The sequence below is a fragment of the Protomyctophum bolini genome (assembly GCF_963924005.1).
Source record: "Protomyctophum bolini genome assembly, chromosome: 17".
Lineage (NCBI taxonomy): Eukaryota > Metazoa > Chordata > Actinopteri > Myctophiformes > Myctophidae > Protomyctophum > Protomyctophum bolini.
The window spans coordinates 17,434,029-17,451,201 of record NC_137878.1 but is presented as its reverse complement, the minus strand read 5'-3'; the positions used below and the strand labels follow the sequence as shown (position 1 = coordinate 17,451,201).

General features: G+C 42.3%; 2 protein-coding genes across 2 annotated transcripts in view; both read left to right on the top strand.

Annotated features, from left to right (window-relative positions):
* The window catches only part of pkhd1l1.1 (PKHD1 like 1, tandem duplicate 1), a 55,121-nt gene extending 40,464 nt beyond the window's left edge, over positions 1-14,657 (top strand). The window contains 21 exon segments of the mRNA XM_080787875.1: positions 454-572; positions 1,082-1,211; positions 1,448-1,621; positions 1,814-1,917; positions 2,370-2,496; positions 3,333-3,454; positions 3,884-3,974; positions 4,296-4,444; positions 5,615-5,737; positions 5,903-6,020; positions 6,221-6,337; positions 6,523-6,688; positions 7,565-7,797; positions 8,292-8,456; positions 9,394-9,551; positions 9,825-9,960; positions 10,557-10,901; positions 11,386-11,537; positions 12,197-12,343; positions 12,550-12,703; positions 13,016-14,657. Of these exon segments, the coding sequence (XP_080644001.1) occupies positions 454-572; positions 1,082-1,211; positions 1,448-1,621; positions 1,814-1,917; positions 2,370-2,496; positions 3,333-3,454; positions 3,884-3,974; positions 4,296-4,444; positions 5,615-5,737; positions 5,903-6,020; positions 6,221-6,337; positions 6,523-6,688; positions 7,565-7,797; positions 8,292-8,456; positions 9,394-9,551; positions 9,825-9,960; positions 10,557-10,901; positions 11,386-11,537; positions 12,197-12,343; positions 12,550-12,703; positions 13,016-13,338 (3,353 nt within the window). The 3' untranslated portion in view covers positions 13,339-14,657.
* Positions 14,658-15,346: 689 nt separating this feature from the next.
* Positions 15,347-16,944, top strand: gdf6b (growth differentiation factor 6b; the record flags this gene model as incomplete). The annotated part of the gene is made up of 2 exons (XM_080787872.1): positions 15,347-15,711; positions 16,028-16,944. Exons 1-2 carry the CDS (start codon positions 15,363-15,365, stop codon positions 16,942-16,944), a joined length of 1,266 nt encoding a protein of 421 aa, XP_080643998.1. The 5' UTR covers positions 15,347-15,362.
* Between the last annotated feature and the right edge of the window lie 229 nt (positions 16,945-17,173).

Below are 17,173 nucleotides of genomic sequence, written 5' to 3'. Positions count from 1 at the left end.
ATGTTGGGAAATGTTTTCTGTGTTGCTTGTTCACTAGATTTGTAAGTGAATGCTTTGGGGAAACCTGTCTCTAGACAGATGGTATGGGCCAATAGTCAGAGGCCTGGGTTTGAGTTCATGTAGTCAGTGCATGCCATGGTGAGACATGGGAGGAAAAGGGGCACAATGCGGGAAGCTCTGCCCTAGGACAGTGTAGGGACTGGTCATGTCCACACTGGATGCTTGAATTTAAGCATGTCATTTAATTTTGTTATTTTCATTTTATTTGAAAGTTATATTTTATTTTTGTGAAACATATTTTCCTGCGAAATTATTTTGAACCTTAATTTTTGGAAACCTTTGATGAAATAAACCTTTGGCAACGATGGAGATCTTTTGGTATGTCATTTTTCTGTGCACCTAGCCCTCATCAAACGGACTCATTTACACTGACCAATATCTGTTCTACCACAGGTGTGTTTGGTACACTGGAGCTGTATGGAATCCCTCATAATGTGTACCACACCAAGCTGGCCAGCACTGCTTCTGCCGGCACCAACACACTCACCTTGGCTCAGTCTGTGGACTGGCAGGTATGGACATGCCCAGAATAAGGACGCTATCACACTATGATTCATGTGGTTAAAATTGATTTCACCATACATGCACTACAACATTCCAGTTGGACACAAAGACCTGTAGTAACAGATGGCTTTCTATGACTAAATACTATGAATTAATAATAATATATACTGACCACTGCACTAGACTGTATGCCTGGTTTCATACAGTACCCTCAGTCCATTGTAGACGCACACATATTATCATATCAAGTTATTACAGTCTTTATTTATTTATTTATTTATTTTCTCTCGCTATTCTTCATTCAATTATTAAATTATTCTAATTGCCAAGCACTATAAATGTATTTTGTCTTCATGACCTTGGTGCAGAAACATTAACTTCCTTACATGCAGTATTCTTACAACATCTTGAGTAGTTCCACAGTTCATTGTGATGCATGTGATGTCAAAGGGACAAAAGATCTATTGAACACTTTCCCATTATGTATATTAATTAATTCCTTTGTTTTTGCATGCAGGTTGGAGACGACATTGTCATTTCCACCACTGGTTATAATCCCCTGGAGACGGAGACCCGTCAGATCACTGCTGTGTCATCAGACACCCGCACCCTCACCCTCAACCAGTCTCTGTCACACACTCATGTTGGTCAGTTTAACCATATATACGGTGTTGTCCTTCACAGGTCTATACTTCGTCCCTTCCTTTTGTCCCTGATATATGACATATAACACCTGAATTGGCCAATTTGCAAAGCTTGAAAAATATTGAAAGATAGACACGCACAAACATTCCGCACACGCACACGCTCACACAGATTCCTGGATTTATGGATGTTATTAACTCTTATTATCTCTTTCTTGCTCTCTTTTCTCTCTCTGCAGGAGAGACCCATAGCGTCTCAGGTACTCCAATGAGCTACACCCTTGCAGCTGATGTTGGTCTGTTGACCAGGAACATTAAGATCATTGGTCAAGACTACCCAGCCATGTTTGAGGAATCATTTGGAGCCAGGGTGGTGGTTGGTACCTACTCATGGGCTGGAATCGACTACAAAGGTACACTATTTTTAAATGCAGAATTTGATGATATGATTATGATTTATGACATCACATAACATAATATGATATTGATGTGAATACATGACATGCTATGATATACAGTGTATGTCATGACTTGAAAATATATTTTGATATGATAATGTTCTCAATTAGGTTTAATGTATTGTTCCACCTTTGTTGTCCATAAAGGCAAAGCCCAGATTAGGAACGTGGAGTTCTACCACACTGGTCAGCTGGGATGGAATGACTACACTGACCCTCGCTACTCTGTGGCCTTCATCAACCTGGAAGAGGTACTGTAGTAGTACAACACGTTCACATTAATATACCAATTCTAAAGCCAAGGAATATCATGTGAAAATTATGGAGCAGTTTTTAGGGTTGTTCTTTGTTATTTTAGCCAAGATCCGTGATTCAGGAGTCCCAAGTCGGTGCTAGTCTGCACTCTTTCATCGCATCTCATGCTATTTTATTTGTTTATGTTAAAATTCAGATTTTACGGGGCCCAGTTTCTGTATGGAGAAGGAGAGAAGCCTGCACACTGCCACTTGCTGGTTCAAGAGATTTATTTATTTAAGAGTCATAGCAAATTAGCAACGTTTCGGCCTTTTTAGTCTTCTTCAGGCATGGGGGACAGTTTCGAATTGCAGCCATCCGTAGTTCCCCTTTGAGAGCGTTTTTTCACATACTGTGAAATAAACATTTCAATCAATCATAGCATTAACTTTTCAACTGTCTTTTAAAGGTTCCACAGGACGACACCTACGTTCAGGGCTGTGCTTTCCACAATGGCTTCTCTCCTGCAATTGGGGTCTTTGGGACAAACGGAATAGATGTTGATGACAATGTCATCCACCACACCGTCGGAGAAGGTAAGATGCTTATTTGTGTAATGTACATTTCCCTTTATGTATTGTCGTGTAAAGGAAATCATGAAGGAATTTCTACATACAGGGTAGTAGGCCTGACGTCGAATAGTCGACCAATCGATCGAGGGAGGCTGATTCGACTGCCAATCTCTTTTATTTTTATTCTTTTGCATGATTCAACTGAGAGATTTGCCTAATTTGTTATATTATTAATTAACTAATAGTTTGCCAAAAATAGGATCTATATAATCTTTTTTGTTGTTGAGAAACCAAGCAAGTATACAGTATGTTAAATCTTGGCACGAACACAGCAGAGCCAAGTGTTTTATTAACAAATGGTTGAAAAAATTGAATAATTAAATAAAGGTAGGGAAACATGCTGCCCAAAGTTTTAACCAAAACAAATGATCATGGGTGCTCTTCTGTGGCCACTCCCGCAGCCTGTGGGGGAATGAAGAGAGAGCATTGTGAAAGCAGATCACTTAAATAGTGTTTGGAGAGACAATGGCTAGGTGTCTCTCCTTCCACTGATCATCTCTGGCTCCACTCTCCAAACCAGCACTGCAAAGGGGATGATTAGGCAGGAATGGCGTTCCCACTAGAGAACCCTGACTAAAGGCCTAGGGGGCCGTCACAATAATCATGCAAAAATATATGTGTACTTGTGCTACTAAAAAGCTCTTCTGATAAATGTTGTATGCTATTATTATATGAAAACATGTTACGTCACATCATACTTTGATGGTGGGTGAGGTGGGAACCGTGGGATTGGGTTGGGCTGTGATAATGTTAGAGCAGTAGCACTCAACAAGGAACGTGTCACATTGTTCCAATTACAGGTATCAGAGTGTGGGGCAACAACATAAGAGTGCGGAGGAACCTAGTGACGCTAACTTTGTGGCCAGGATCCTATCAGGACAGAGAAGAGACATTCAATTTTCACTGGGATGCTGCCATTGAGGTCTGTCTACTGTCTTGATGATTTGAATCACCCACTCTTTCTTTAAGATTCTTACTCACAGTAACAGCATGACAAATGAAGAGCACACTGCAAAATGAAAAAGTAGTAGTGTACCCTGCCAGTATAGAGGGTATGTGTGTCATCATCGTACCTAGAAGTTATCCGCCTACTCAGTGGCAAAAAACTACTTTCTGGCCTTGACAGCCCATACATGCAAACGGAAAAGTCTGATCTGATTGCATTAAACAACATTAAACTCACTTTTCAATGGATTTGCCACTCACTTTATGCATGTGTGTTTGCCTGTTTGTAATTATTGTCCATGTTAAATTCTAATACAGGGGCATTCAATTCCCATCTGGAAATGTAACTACTCAATTACTGTAAGATCATTTATATAAATACATCCATCAAACACTTTATTTTCAGGTCAGTGAGGGGACAAACGTGGTGTTGCAGGGTAACATTGTGGCAGGCTATGAGAGAGTTGGATATCGCATTGATGGTGAACCGTGCCCAGGTAATTTGTTCAAATCCAGCCAATAAATAATTTGTCAATATGCTATCTAATAGTTGTTTGTTGTGTTGTGTATGAAGTTGTTTTCTTGAACACCCTTGCAAACATTGAGCCTGATTTATACTTTATTATATAATGGTGTTGCTAACCGAAAATCGTCGATCTACAAGCTCACAACGTATCATAATAAATTATGTATTACAGTATCATACAAACAATCTTGTAAAGTATCATGCATTGTACCTATTCTATTGTACAGATGTAATGAGGAGCGTTGATATTGGAGGAAGGAGCTCTTTCACATGATTTGTACATGATTTGCAGGTGTTCAGAGTGACACCGAGAGGTGGCATCAGAACGAAGCCCATGGCGGTCTCTACGGCGTGTTCATGAACAAAGACGGCCTCCCTAGCTGCAGTCTTATCCAAGGCTTCAATGTTTGGAGGAACTTTGACTTTGGCATCTACTTCCAAGTATGGAAACGGTTGAGATTTTTAACTGTAACACTCTTGTGTCCCTCTTTGTGTTAATGTCCTTTTTTATGTTCTTTTTGATCAACCTACATTTTGGATATAAATTAAGTTATCAAGAGGCATGTTATTACTAGGCTGCCAAGAGGTGGAGTCATGGAATTAACTATTGGACAGTACCATTGTCTATTAACTCTGTCTCAGAGTAGGGCTACCTAGAGCTAAAGAACGTACCCTTTTGATGATATCAACAGTTGGGATTTCAAACAAGAGCTTTTTACGTTTTACTATTTTATACATACTAACATTCCAGCAAGAGAAAGAATGTAATTTTCCATTAGCTTGAAATCACTGCCACTGACGGGTATATTTTCAAGCTTTCCACAGTCCACCTCTGAGACACAGAACAAGTAGACAGAAATGTCTTATAGTGAGCATTAGTGAGGCACACTATATAATAATAATAATAAAAAAACTTTATTTGTATAGCACCTTTCATGACATGAAATGCAGCTCAAAGTGCTTTACAGAGCAATGGAGAAAAAAAGAAAAGCAAGGCATAAACATTAAAAAACAAGCAGTAATGCAATACAGTTAGGACAAAAAATAAAAGATCAATTAAAAGCAATGGTGTAGAAGTGGGTCTTGAGCTGTGCTTTAAAAATGTCTACAGAGGCTGCCTGTCGAAGGTACAGTGGGAGTTTGTTCCATGCCGTCGGCCCGTAGAAGCAAAAATCTGCTTCCCCGTATTTTTTAGTTGCCATTTTTTTAGGCAAAGCGAGCAGGCCAGCAGTGGAAGACCTTAGGCGGGCGGTTTGGGGCATATTTAAGCAGGCAGTCATGTTGGTAGGAAGGTGCGAGACCATTGAGAGCTTTATACACAAGTAAAATAATTTTAAAATCAATCCTAAAAACAACCGGAAGCCAGTGCAGTGAAGCCAAAACTGGAGTAATATGTTCTCTCATATATATGGTGATATACGTTTGAAAAGAATGGGATAGGTAAGCTAAGGCATTTGATATGAGTGTCTAAGGATGAAACAATCTCATCCGTTGGTGGTGAGGCTACTGTGGTTAGATACTGTAGAGATACATAGATTATATGGAAGACAATAGAAAGGATCATTGTGCCAGTCTCACTTGTAATTATTATTCCCCTATCTTTGATTTCAGACAAGTATGGAAATAATTGTTTCCAATGTTACTCTGGTGGACAACGGCATGGGCATCATATCATACGTCTATGGTCCTCCTTCACTTGCCCATTTGTACTCCGACAAGACTGTTGAAGTCCAGGTGAGACAACTAATTCATTTATTTCAGCCTTAATCTGGGCTCAGATTAATCTGGGCTACAGCCATTTTAAAACCTGATAATTGATCTATTATTTTATAAGATTATCTGTTCTTTTAATATACGTATGATTAAAAAAAAACGTAATGGAAACTTCTCTATCCCCAGAATGCACTGATAGTAGGCAGCAGTCCCAACTTCATCTGTAATGCCAGAGACAGCATGCCGATGTCCGATTGGAACATGCAACAAAGTGAATTTCACCGTGCACCTAGACCTACCACAGGTACACACTTTGATACATATGTAAACATTCTGTGTGTGTGTGTGTGTGTGTGTGTGTGTGTGTGTGTGTGTGTGTGTGTGTGTGTGTGTGTGTGTGTGTGTGTGTGTGTGTGTGTGTGTGTGCACTGTATAGGCCTATTATGCCTGAAAACATCAATGTCAAAGTTGCACTAAACAACTTCAAGTCTCCTCTTTGTACAGGTGGCACGTCTGGGATCTGTTGGCCTACATTTGAATCTGGACATAACGCCGGTCCCGAAATGAGCCTTACCGGAGTCCTGTCATACACTACCATCAAAGGGCTGATGAGAGTCATCGGTGAGTGCTGCCTATTTTTGATTAGATCAATTTAAGGAATAAATCCATAAGTAGGCTACAATTAAAACCAGTGGCAGCCAATAAGAAAATCAAAACAATGTAAATACAGACTTTTTGCTGCCTGCTGTGGGACAAACTTAAATAATATAATAAATAACCTCAGTTTCCATGTTGTCCCTGTCCAGACACCACATTTGTTGGTTTCCGGAACATCTGCTCCAGTGACACCAGCGTGATGTTCATGACCAACCCTGAAAGTGAAGACCTGCAGCACCCAGTGCATGTCCGTGGCATTAAGCTGGTTGACAGCACAGAAGGAGCCCAGATCTACATCCACAGGGCTGACGTCACGTATGTCTGTGTGGTCTTGTGACTGCAAAGTATACAACTAAGATGTATTTAATGTGTAACTAAAGGCATGGATGGAGAACATCGTAATGCTTTATTTATTATAAACCATGTGGTTTAGTTAAAGATCAAGATCACTGGTAGGAACGTTTTTAATTTTTAATATAATGCACATTATAAAGGAACTGGTTGGAATAACGTGTTCCTTCCACGCGCTATGTCCAACCAGGGAAACTCCCCCCTGTCAGGTGTAAAGGAGCAACTTGGACACTCAGGCATGAAGGGAGCATGAGTTAAGTCCGTTGCTCTCCCCAGGTTGGCGGAGGGTGTGTAGAGCCCAGGATCACAGTAGATGATTGGCACAGGGGTGAAAAATGGGTTACAAAATTGTGGGATAAATATATATGTATATAAATAAATAAAATGCACATTGTAAAAACGCTTCAGATAAAGGCGCTATATATACATGCACTTTACCATTTATATGGCTCTCGAACTTGGACTTCCTCTTAGTGAGAGCAGTTGAGAGCAGCATTTGATCCACTAACCTTGGACACATGCAGCAAGCTCCACTGAGCTACACCCAGGCGTTAGATTATTTTTGTCTTTGAGGTTTTCACATTTTGACTTTGGAAACTTTGGAAACTTTAGAATAGATAAAGATAAATGGGATTTAACCAAGCAATCCTATATTAAAATTGGCTAATATCTGCCTAATACTAGACTGGTGCCCAAAGGACAATACTATGGTCTATGTCTGAAGATGTCCCTTAGCTGTTGCCCAACCAAAGTTGTGTTTTTATTTTCTTTACCCGAGTACACATGGTACGTACACACAGTAGAATAGAAATTAATATTATTTGCATTATTTCTTCTCAGGAAAGCCAACCCCTCTGACTGTGTGGACATGGACTGTGATGCTAAGAAGAAGACAATGCTGAATGATTTGGACGGGTCTTTCCTGGGTAGTGTGGGTGCTGTAATCCCCCAGTCAGAGTATGAGTGGAATGGGGATCCCAGAAGAGGGTTGGGTGACTACCGCATCCCCAGTGTCATGCTCACCTTCCTCAATGGCAGCCGCATCCCTGTGGATCAGATCGCTCCGCACAAAGGTAGCCAACCTTAGTCTGAGTTAAACGAACACTCTCAACTCTCGCTTAATGGCGTCAGTTGTGACTTCGATGCCAAGAAGTCATTTAAGGAATTGGAGCTTACCCATTGCTATACTTTTTAGTTCCTCTGGATGTGTCAGTACTTAGATCAAGTGAATGAAGTACATTGGTTAAATTTGAATAAACGCAATCCCTGTTCAATTTATTTATAGACAGACACAACATTTTTACAGTAATATTAGGGCATGGTCAATTGGTCACATATTACAAAATGCTCACGTATTACAAAAGGTCCAGTGCAACTCGCTCATAGTATCTCACTCATAGCAATCTAGGGTTGCTGATGTATTTTTTTTAATGTGATGTTTGCAACAGTACACATTTGTGTTACTTTTCTGTACAGTAAATTCACAAAGACATAGGCACCAACAGATGCATGTAACCCATGTGTTCTTTAGTTTTGTATCATGACCCCTTTTAATCTTCTTCTTCAGGTGTGATCAGGGGAGATTGCACATACGTCTACCCCTGGCAGAGCTACAAGTGCTTTGGACTGAACTACAGGATGGTGGCGATTGAGAGTATGGATGCAGACACAGAGACCAGACGCCTGTCTCCTGTGGCTGTACTGGGGAATGGCTTTCTGGATCTGATTAATGGTGAGCATAGTTGGTGCAAAGTCCAACCACAATTATGCACACATGCAAATATAATCACTTTGGTGCCACATTGGAAACAAGCCTATGGCGTTTCTGTCATTTTATCCATTTTGCAAATTTTAATTGTTTATTCAATCAAACATGCACGCACACATGCGTGCGCGCGCACACACACACACACACACACACACACACACACACACACACACTATAACTATATATATATATATATATATATATATATATATATACTAGAATTTCGTGCCCGCTTCGCGTGTACTCAATCCCAGAGTTACTTCGCCACGCACTCCGCGGCAGAAGTGCCGTGTTTGCATGAATGAAACTGTATGTAATCGCGCCTGTGTGTGTGTGTGTGTGCAAGGCAGGCGTGCGTGTGCGTGTGTACTCGGCTGTCGGCTGGCAGGCGAACTTAGGCAAAAAACAACTATTGACAAACAACAATGTTGATGTAACTAAGACGATCGCTGAGAGAGAGATATAGTTTATATACAAAGATTTAGAAGGAATAAGCAAAATCGCGAGCCTAGAATTCCTCTTGTTTGTCTTCTCCTCAATCTCCTGCGCGAGATGACATTCTCAAGCTAGTGTGGGGGCGGGCCTGGTGTGGGCTGAGAGCTGGTGACTCTGATTGGCTGGCCACATTTCAGTGGCTGGGCCGCACATCTTTTTCCGCACATGTTGTCATTGGCTGGGCCGCACATGTTGTCATTGGCTGGGCCGCACATCTTTTGGCCACGTGACCAACTTTACAAATATATAATAGATACTTCCCTTCCCTGCAACATTGGAAATATTTTGTATTTAATTTTTTCAAATGATTTCCATTTTTTTTCTTTTGTTTGGGGGTGATTTTTAATATAGTGTTCCTGACAAACCTCCAAAGAAATTAACAAAACTCATCATTGTTGGTTCACAGGCCCGCAGGACCATGGCTGGTGTGCAGGCTACACCTGTCAGAAGAGAGTGTCTCTGTTCCACAGCATCGTGGCCACCGGACGCTCCTACGATATCTACTTCAGCAGCGTCACACCTCAGAAACTACGCCTCATGATGATCAATGGTGAACCCTCTGAGGTACAGTATGTGTGTATTGAACTGCTCTGCCCTGAAAGAGTACAGGTGCCAACAGGAAAAGCTAACACAATCTTCTTTCAATATTTTGAATGTGGTCAGACATTGAAAATGACACATTTTGTGTCTCTAAGGGCCAGATATAATGTAACTCTCATAAATTGTTCTTTTGAGCTCTTTATACAAGTAGTTCACATCCTTCACATTTTTGTATGTTTTAAGCATTTCCCCCTTCACCTATTGATCTAACTTAAACTTTTGCTTTCGTTCATACAGAGTGTCGTGGTTTCGATTTTCTACTCCAATCCCCAGCGTTTGGATGTGTACGTTGACAACGCATTGGTCGCTCCAACTAATGCTGAATGGAACTCTGACAACACTGACTATATACTGAAAAGGCCAATATCTCCAGGTAGAATGCATTCTAAACTGATTTTAGAGGTTTATGCTTAGTTCTGGTTAAGTAATTTAATTGGACAAGAGGCATTACATGAGTTCTGATTATACAGTATAACAGCACTGCATTTTCTGTCACCCTGCTACTGTAACATTAGCCTGTTATGAATTCACTTGTGTTTCTTAGCAACAAAAAAAGTATCAACAAATAATAATCTGTTGTAGCCCATTACTTGATACATATCATTATTACATCTACAACCTAATCCCAGCATTACTGATATGTATTTTGCTGAGCAGTTGAGAAGAATAACCATCTAAATCCATATTAATTATCCATAATGTATAACTATAAATTATGATTAGGATTAGGATTCAGGACAGATAGACCTTTTTGGGGAGGGGTCAGAATAAATTATGGACTTCGATTAGATGGTCATTTGTCTCAACTGCTCATTTTGTCTCTATTTGGCATCTTTAGTTTGGTTTCACTGTGGTTTCTTCATCATCAAAATGTTTAAAAAGAAATCTATTTATTTTAGTATTTACAATTTGAGCAATTTGTTTCTCAACTGATATACTTAACACCCATCTGTCTTGGCACACCCCAAGGACAATATGTTCCTCACCTGAACGCCACTGTGGGGTCAAATTACTTTGACCCGGACTTCAAGATGATGAAGGTTCTGTTGAGAGGCTCCACACCCGTGGAAATCCGAACCTCCCCGGTTCTCTTCATCTCCTTCGAGCTGCCGGCCATGACTGTGGACGAGTTCTTCGGGGCGAACCTGGTCCAGAACCTGGCAGTGTTCCTCAAGGTCCCACCCAACATGATCCGTATCACCAACATTGTCCGCGAGGACAGCTCAAAGCGCAGGAGGAGGAGGTCCAGCGGAATGACAGTGGAGGTGGAGATTAAAAAGCCCCCTGTACAGCAGACCACGAACACCACTAATGGTTAGTAGAGACACTTCTAATGTATAGAGTCCGACCGATGCCAGATTGTTGGGTTTGATCCTGAATTTTTAGATTCCAATCCTAGTCCACCGATTACCAATGTTTTTGACCGAAGTAAATTTAAAATACACGGATAAACTGGAATTGATTTTAATTGACCACAGTCCTATTAAAAAATAGAAAATCAGAAATTTCAGATCTACAAGTTCACGTTGTGTTGTGATGCTGGGAGTGGTAAGCTCACATACAAAAACAATAAAACATACAAAACATTTTGATTCTGAAAACCTTTTAAACTTTTCAAAATAGGGAAGTGGTTAAAATCCAGATCCATAGGCTGCATAATTGCTGATACCGCTACCGTCTAAATAATAACTGATATATCGACAAAGTATCAGTCTGCCTTACAGCATACAGGAAATATGGACTTGCTACAGTAGCTCCACCTACTACAGAATCACTCTATATCCTATTTTATTTCCAGATGAGGAGGACTTTGCTCTTTTGAAGAACATTGCTAATGACCTTGGACAGGCAGCAGTTTCTGGCAATCTGTCTATGGCCACTGGCTTAAACGTGTCCTCCATGGGAGTCGTTGCACCTCCTCCATCATCATCTGACCCTGCCTGGAATGAGGTGAGCTCTATCTCAAGACCCTGTTGTATTTGAAAATATAATACATTAACCCCATGGGCACTAGTGTCTCTATTCTGAACATGTCATAATAGTAGAACATTCAGCAAAAATAAAGGTTCTACAAGCGAGGTAAATAAAGGAAGAGACCAAGTAAACTTGGGGGACCCAGTGAGGTATATAGAGTTTAAGTGCTTAACCCATTCTGACCTGAGATCAGATTCATACGAGGTTTCCACTGGACACACACTGGTCTGATGAACCCATTCTGACCTGAGATCAGGTTCTAAAAATGTCAGTCGTTCTTCGATTTTTCAAAAATAGCAGACCTACAAGCTCGTAGCGCGCCACTCGGTGGCGCGCTATGAGCTTGTAGATCTTCTATTTTTCAATAGCTAAAGCACAACATGATGCTAACACCAAAAGGGGTTCCCGTTCAGAATGGGTTAAATAACCGAGCAGCTTTCATGCCTCTTTCCACTACCAATTTACATGACATTTTGGGAATTGGCATACAGCAACTATGTTGTAGGCTATTAATTAGGCTTATTCTACACTACATCACCTGTGACGAAGTACTGTTTCTTGTTCAACAGCGAATGCTCAGCTCATACAGGAGGAATTTCTCATGACATTTCTTTTCTTGCTTCTACTCTGCTTAGGTGGCCATGGAAGAGGTAACAAGGGAAGAGCCTACAGTGAGCTTTGTGTCCAGTGTGTCTGACCTACTGCTCATGATGGAGCCCATTGCAGGGCAATATGTTGGTCCTCTGTACCAGCAACCAAGCCTCATGGCTGTGGATGAGGAGGTAAGGCCTGCACTACTACTATGCAATTGGCTTCCCATGTATCAAATTCTGCATTTTCCTGCACACAACATACAGTATTGTATCTTAAAGGTTATGTCTATATTCACTATATGAATAGGGGTTTTGTGAAATCTGAATGAATTGAATGAATCTGCAAGATATTTTTAAAACAAATATAATATTATGGCTATGGTCTCTGTCTGCAGGGTAAATGTGTTTCTGTGGGAGTCACCTCCCTCATGGCAACAGCGTCCCTGAAAGACTCCAGTGGAAACCCTGTTAACGGCCTAACTGGAAACACCACCATCCTCTTCAGTGACTGCTGGGCCAACTTCACAGATTTGGCCATCCTCAACAGTGGTAGGTTTTCCACCTTTACTGATGTCACCCCCCGTCACCCCCCCATCCATCTACGCCAAAAATAGCCGATCCACGACCTCACAATGAGTCGCTTTGACCATTGGCATTGTGAGCTTGTAGATCTGCTATTCTTGGCTAATGTTTCCTCAAGAATATGGACGATGAGGTTCAAGTGGTTAATATGATAGATTATTAGTTTGTTAGTTTCCCAAAGGAGAAGTGAAAATTTGAGATTTAGCTACACTATACCATAGCGTTATTCCTAGCATAGTCCTTCTTTCCTAAGATAACTACTGTTTCCCTTCCCTGTAGGTGAGGATCTGACCATGGCTTTTACTCTGAAAGACTGGGGTGCTCAGTCGCGAGCCTTCAGCGTCAGAGATCTCCCGACCACTCTGGCCCCTACCACCACTCCCAACAGCACCTCCACTCAGACACCGACCACCGCGTCACCTATGACTGATACCACCATGGGCACCACCATGGGCACCACCACCATCTCTTGGACTACACTCACTACAGAGTCGACCACAGATGACGACAGCATCTTTAATTCGAGCACTAATCTCTCCTCCGGTGCTCTATGTTTGATTAGCATTATCTATGTTCTGAGCTTCTTTTTAAGAGGCCTGTAAGAAATTATTACATATGTCAAACTCAAGGCCCGGTGGCCACATCAGGCCTGTGAATGAATTATCTTTGGCCCGTGGGATGATATTTAATTAGTATTAGAACTGGCCCTCTGACCTTTCTGTGTGGAGTTTGCATGTTCTCCCCGTGTCCCCTAGGGTAGGTACCCTCACAAAAACATGCAGTAATCCTGGTCTCTAAAACTACCTTCCATTCGGAAATCCCCCCCTGTCAGGTGAAAAGAAGCAGCTTGGACTCCTCATGCATAGAAGGAGGCATGAGGTCAGTCCGCTGCCCCCCCAGGTTGGTGTAGCGCCCAGGATTACATTAGATAATTGGCACTGGGTGAAAAAACTGGGTTGTAAAATCGTGGGATAAAATTAAAAAACAAAAAAAAGAACTGGCCCTCTGGTATATTGCATGGACCACCATAATACTACAAGTCCTGCTTTGTGAGGATCATAGAACTGGAAACTGAGCTTAATAATAATGCATTTTCAGTTTTAAATGCATTTACTTTTTTGCCATTTACCTGGGACGTCCTCCTGACCGCGGTGCCCGTGTGTTGAAACACAGTCTGACTTCTACCAATTTCTTTATTTTGGCCCACCGTGTATTTTAGTTTGACATCCCTGTTCTAGGGCCATGAGGGATGAAGGGTTTTGGCAATTAAAAACAAGTCTTCTTCCAAATGAAGGATTGTATATTCTATGGAGTTATACGGATACGCACATTGTTGTTGGTTTCTTTTCTAGTCAATCTTGGAGTTCCTGTTTCTGTTTCAATGTTTCATGATGCTGAACTCTATTTTATATTATACTGGGATGCCCATTCAGAACATGTGCTCATTCGGAATGGGCTGATAGGTTGGCCCCCGATATTGCTGCTTTCAGCATTATAAAGGGATATGCCTGTTCGAAGCATGTGGCCATTCGGAATGTGTGCCTGTTTGGAGCGGGCAGATAGCTTGGCCTGAATGATGTGTTGAACTTTGTTGAGAAGAGCACATCTAATCAACTTCACACTCAGCACTGCACTTACTTGCTTCCTCAGCAATACACCCACCAAGTGTGAGTTCGATTGGATGAACAGTGCTCGAGATATACGAAGGACAGACAGACAGACAGAGATTCCTGGAATGTATAGATGGATTGCAAATGGGTTAAATTATTTCTGACATAGCATATTGGCCTACCACCTCTTTGTGCGATAGTGTCAGTTTAAAATCTGTGTCAAAGAAGATTGTTTTTTTTTAATCAATCTTGTTGATTGCAAATAAAATGATTATCTTTTAAATAAATTCTATTTTTAATAAATTCAAGTAAATGTTTTCGTTGTGTTTTCATTTCAAGAGCACGTTTTGCATGTGGGGTGAAGTCTCTGTCCAGGGTGCTGAATGAAGGCGACGTGATTGGCGAATGTTGTCAAACGCTTGCTTTTTTGGACGAGGGTCGCTAGAGGGCGCACCACTCCTTGGGCTGGTCTTCTAACTTTGCAAGCAGCAGGCTACAATTAAATGCCATGACATGACATTATGAAGCGTGAGCTGCATTTGAATGGAATTTGTTACAGAAAAGCGAAAAGAAGAAAAAAAGTCACAGCATCTAATTTTGATATTCGTCTTGTATAAACGTAAACGACCACAACGAGCCAAGACAAGGAGGTGGGCTGGGCATGTTAAACTGAGCTTTGACGTGCCCCCTTTTCACAGCATTCTCCGTCCTGTCATCGTCTGAACATCTGCCCCTCCCTACCTATAGTGAGAAGAATGACAGTGAGAGTGAGTAACAATGGGACAATTAGTTTTACAGGCTTCATTTGGTCCCGCCATTTAGGTCTACAAGAACAGTACATGGTGGGCGTGTTCTTGCCCCCATTTAACTTCAGACTGTCTGGTCGAAGCGGTGCATACTTTGCAGAGCACTTGCTGCGAGTGGATGTAGAGTCCAGCTTCAACCTTGCCCGCGTGGTCCCTCCGGCCACCACTCGGCATCTCTTGCTGCAACAGTGAAGTTGCCGGTGGAGCCAGATGATGGATTTCCACCATATAACTACACTCTATGCGGCTCTTATATTTGCATGGGCAAGCCCATGCTTTCATACACTTGCCATTTTCCTCCCGTCTGCCCCAAGGAGCAGCAAAGTTACGAAGCTGCTTGATGGGCAGGGCGCGTCAAAATATTTTAAAGAGCTTTACACACCTTCGTCCAGCGAGGGGCATAACAAAGGAAGCCCTAAAGACGTTATTGAGCCTCATGACTACATGCTCTCTATTTATAAGACATTCTCCACGGCAGAGAAATTGGGACTGAATGCAAGTTTTTTTCGGTCATCAAAAGCTGCCAACACTATCTCAAGTTTTGTGGACAATGGACAAGGTATGTACATGTATAATTCTCATAGATAGCCCTGTCGGACGACCTTGATAATTTCGCTCGTGTGTGTGTGTGTGCGTGCGTGCGTGTGTGCGTGTGTCTGTCTGTCTTGTCTGTGTCCTGTCTACTCTGCACTGCATGCACACAGGTAGGACTGCTTATCATTGATTCCATAAATATACAAATCAAACTTCAGTTTGACATTAAACTGGATTAAACAATTTAATCATTTGTGAGGTTTCAATCAAGTTTTGATGGCATGTGCATTATCTTCCTTGAGAATCCATCTGACCAAGAATGCTTATAATGCCTTCCACAGATGACCTCCCACTCTCTCCTCTGCGAAGACAGCAGTATCTGTTCGACGTGTCAACCCTTTCCGAAAAAGCCGAAGTGCTGGGAGCCGAGCTCAGGATATACACCAAAGTGTCTGGGAATTTCAGGATATCGGAAACCGAGCCTGTGGAACTCCAGCTCCTGTCCTGCCGTACACAGCAGCTGCTCGACTCCAAGACACTGGACCTCCAGGACTCCCACAGACTGAGATGGGAGGTGCTAGACGTGTGGGAGATATTCAAGGAGCGACAGGTCCTGAGCCAGGGGAAGCACTTCTGCCTGGAGCTCCGGGCCATGCTGGACAACCCTGAGAGGGAGTTGGACCTGAACCTCCTGGGCTTGCACAGGCATGGACGACCCCAGCAGAAGAAAGCCATCCTGGTGGTGTTCACCAGGTCCAAGAAGAGGCAGACTCTGTACGGTGAGAGGAGGGAAGGGATGGCACAGTCGCGCCTGGGAAGAAAGGTGGAAGTAGGGGCAAAAGAGAGGGTCCCGCGTGGCAAAGCCAAAAGGAGACGTAGGACAGCGGGGTCCTCTTCGGGGTCAAAAAACCGGCACGGGAAGCGGCATGGCAAGAAGTCCAAGTCAAGGTGCAGCAAGAAGCCCCTGCACGTAAACTTCAGGGAGCTGGGTTGGGACGATTGGATCATCGCCCCACTGGATTACGAGGCGTACCACTGCGAGGGAGTGTGCGACTTCCCGCTCCGGTCACACCTGGAGCCCACTAACCACGCCATCATCCAGACCCTGATGAACTCCATGAACCCCAGCAACATGCCACCCAGCTGCTGCGCCCCGTCCAAGCTCAGCCCCATCAGCATCCTCTACATCGACTCAGGGAACAACGTGGTCTACAAACAGTACGAGGACATGGTGGTGGAGTCATGTGGTTGTAGGTAACAGTGTTGCCAGGTTATAGGCAGCAATGCTTCATGCTGACCAACTCTTTGGAAACATGGCCTCATAGTGCAGTGAAAGCCAAAGTCCATCACAGCCTGTTTGGTCGGAAGGTTTTACTTGACACCAGGTAGTTTCCCACAATCTGATGAATTTCTTAAAAATGTTGTCAAGCCGTGTTTATTACCTCATGGATTTTGGTTATTTCCCACCAATTCAATTGAAGATTGAT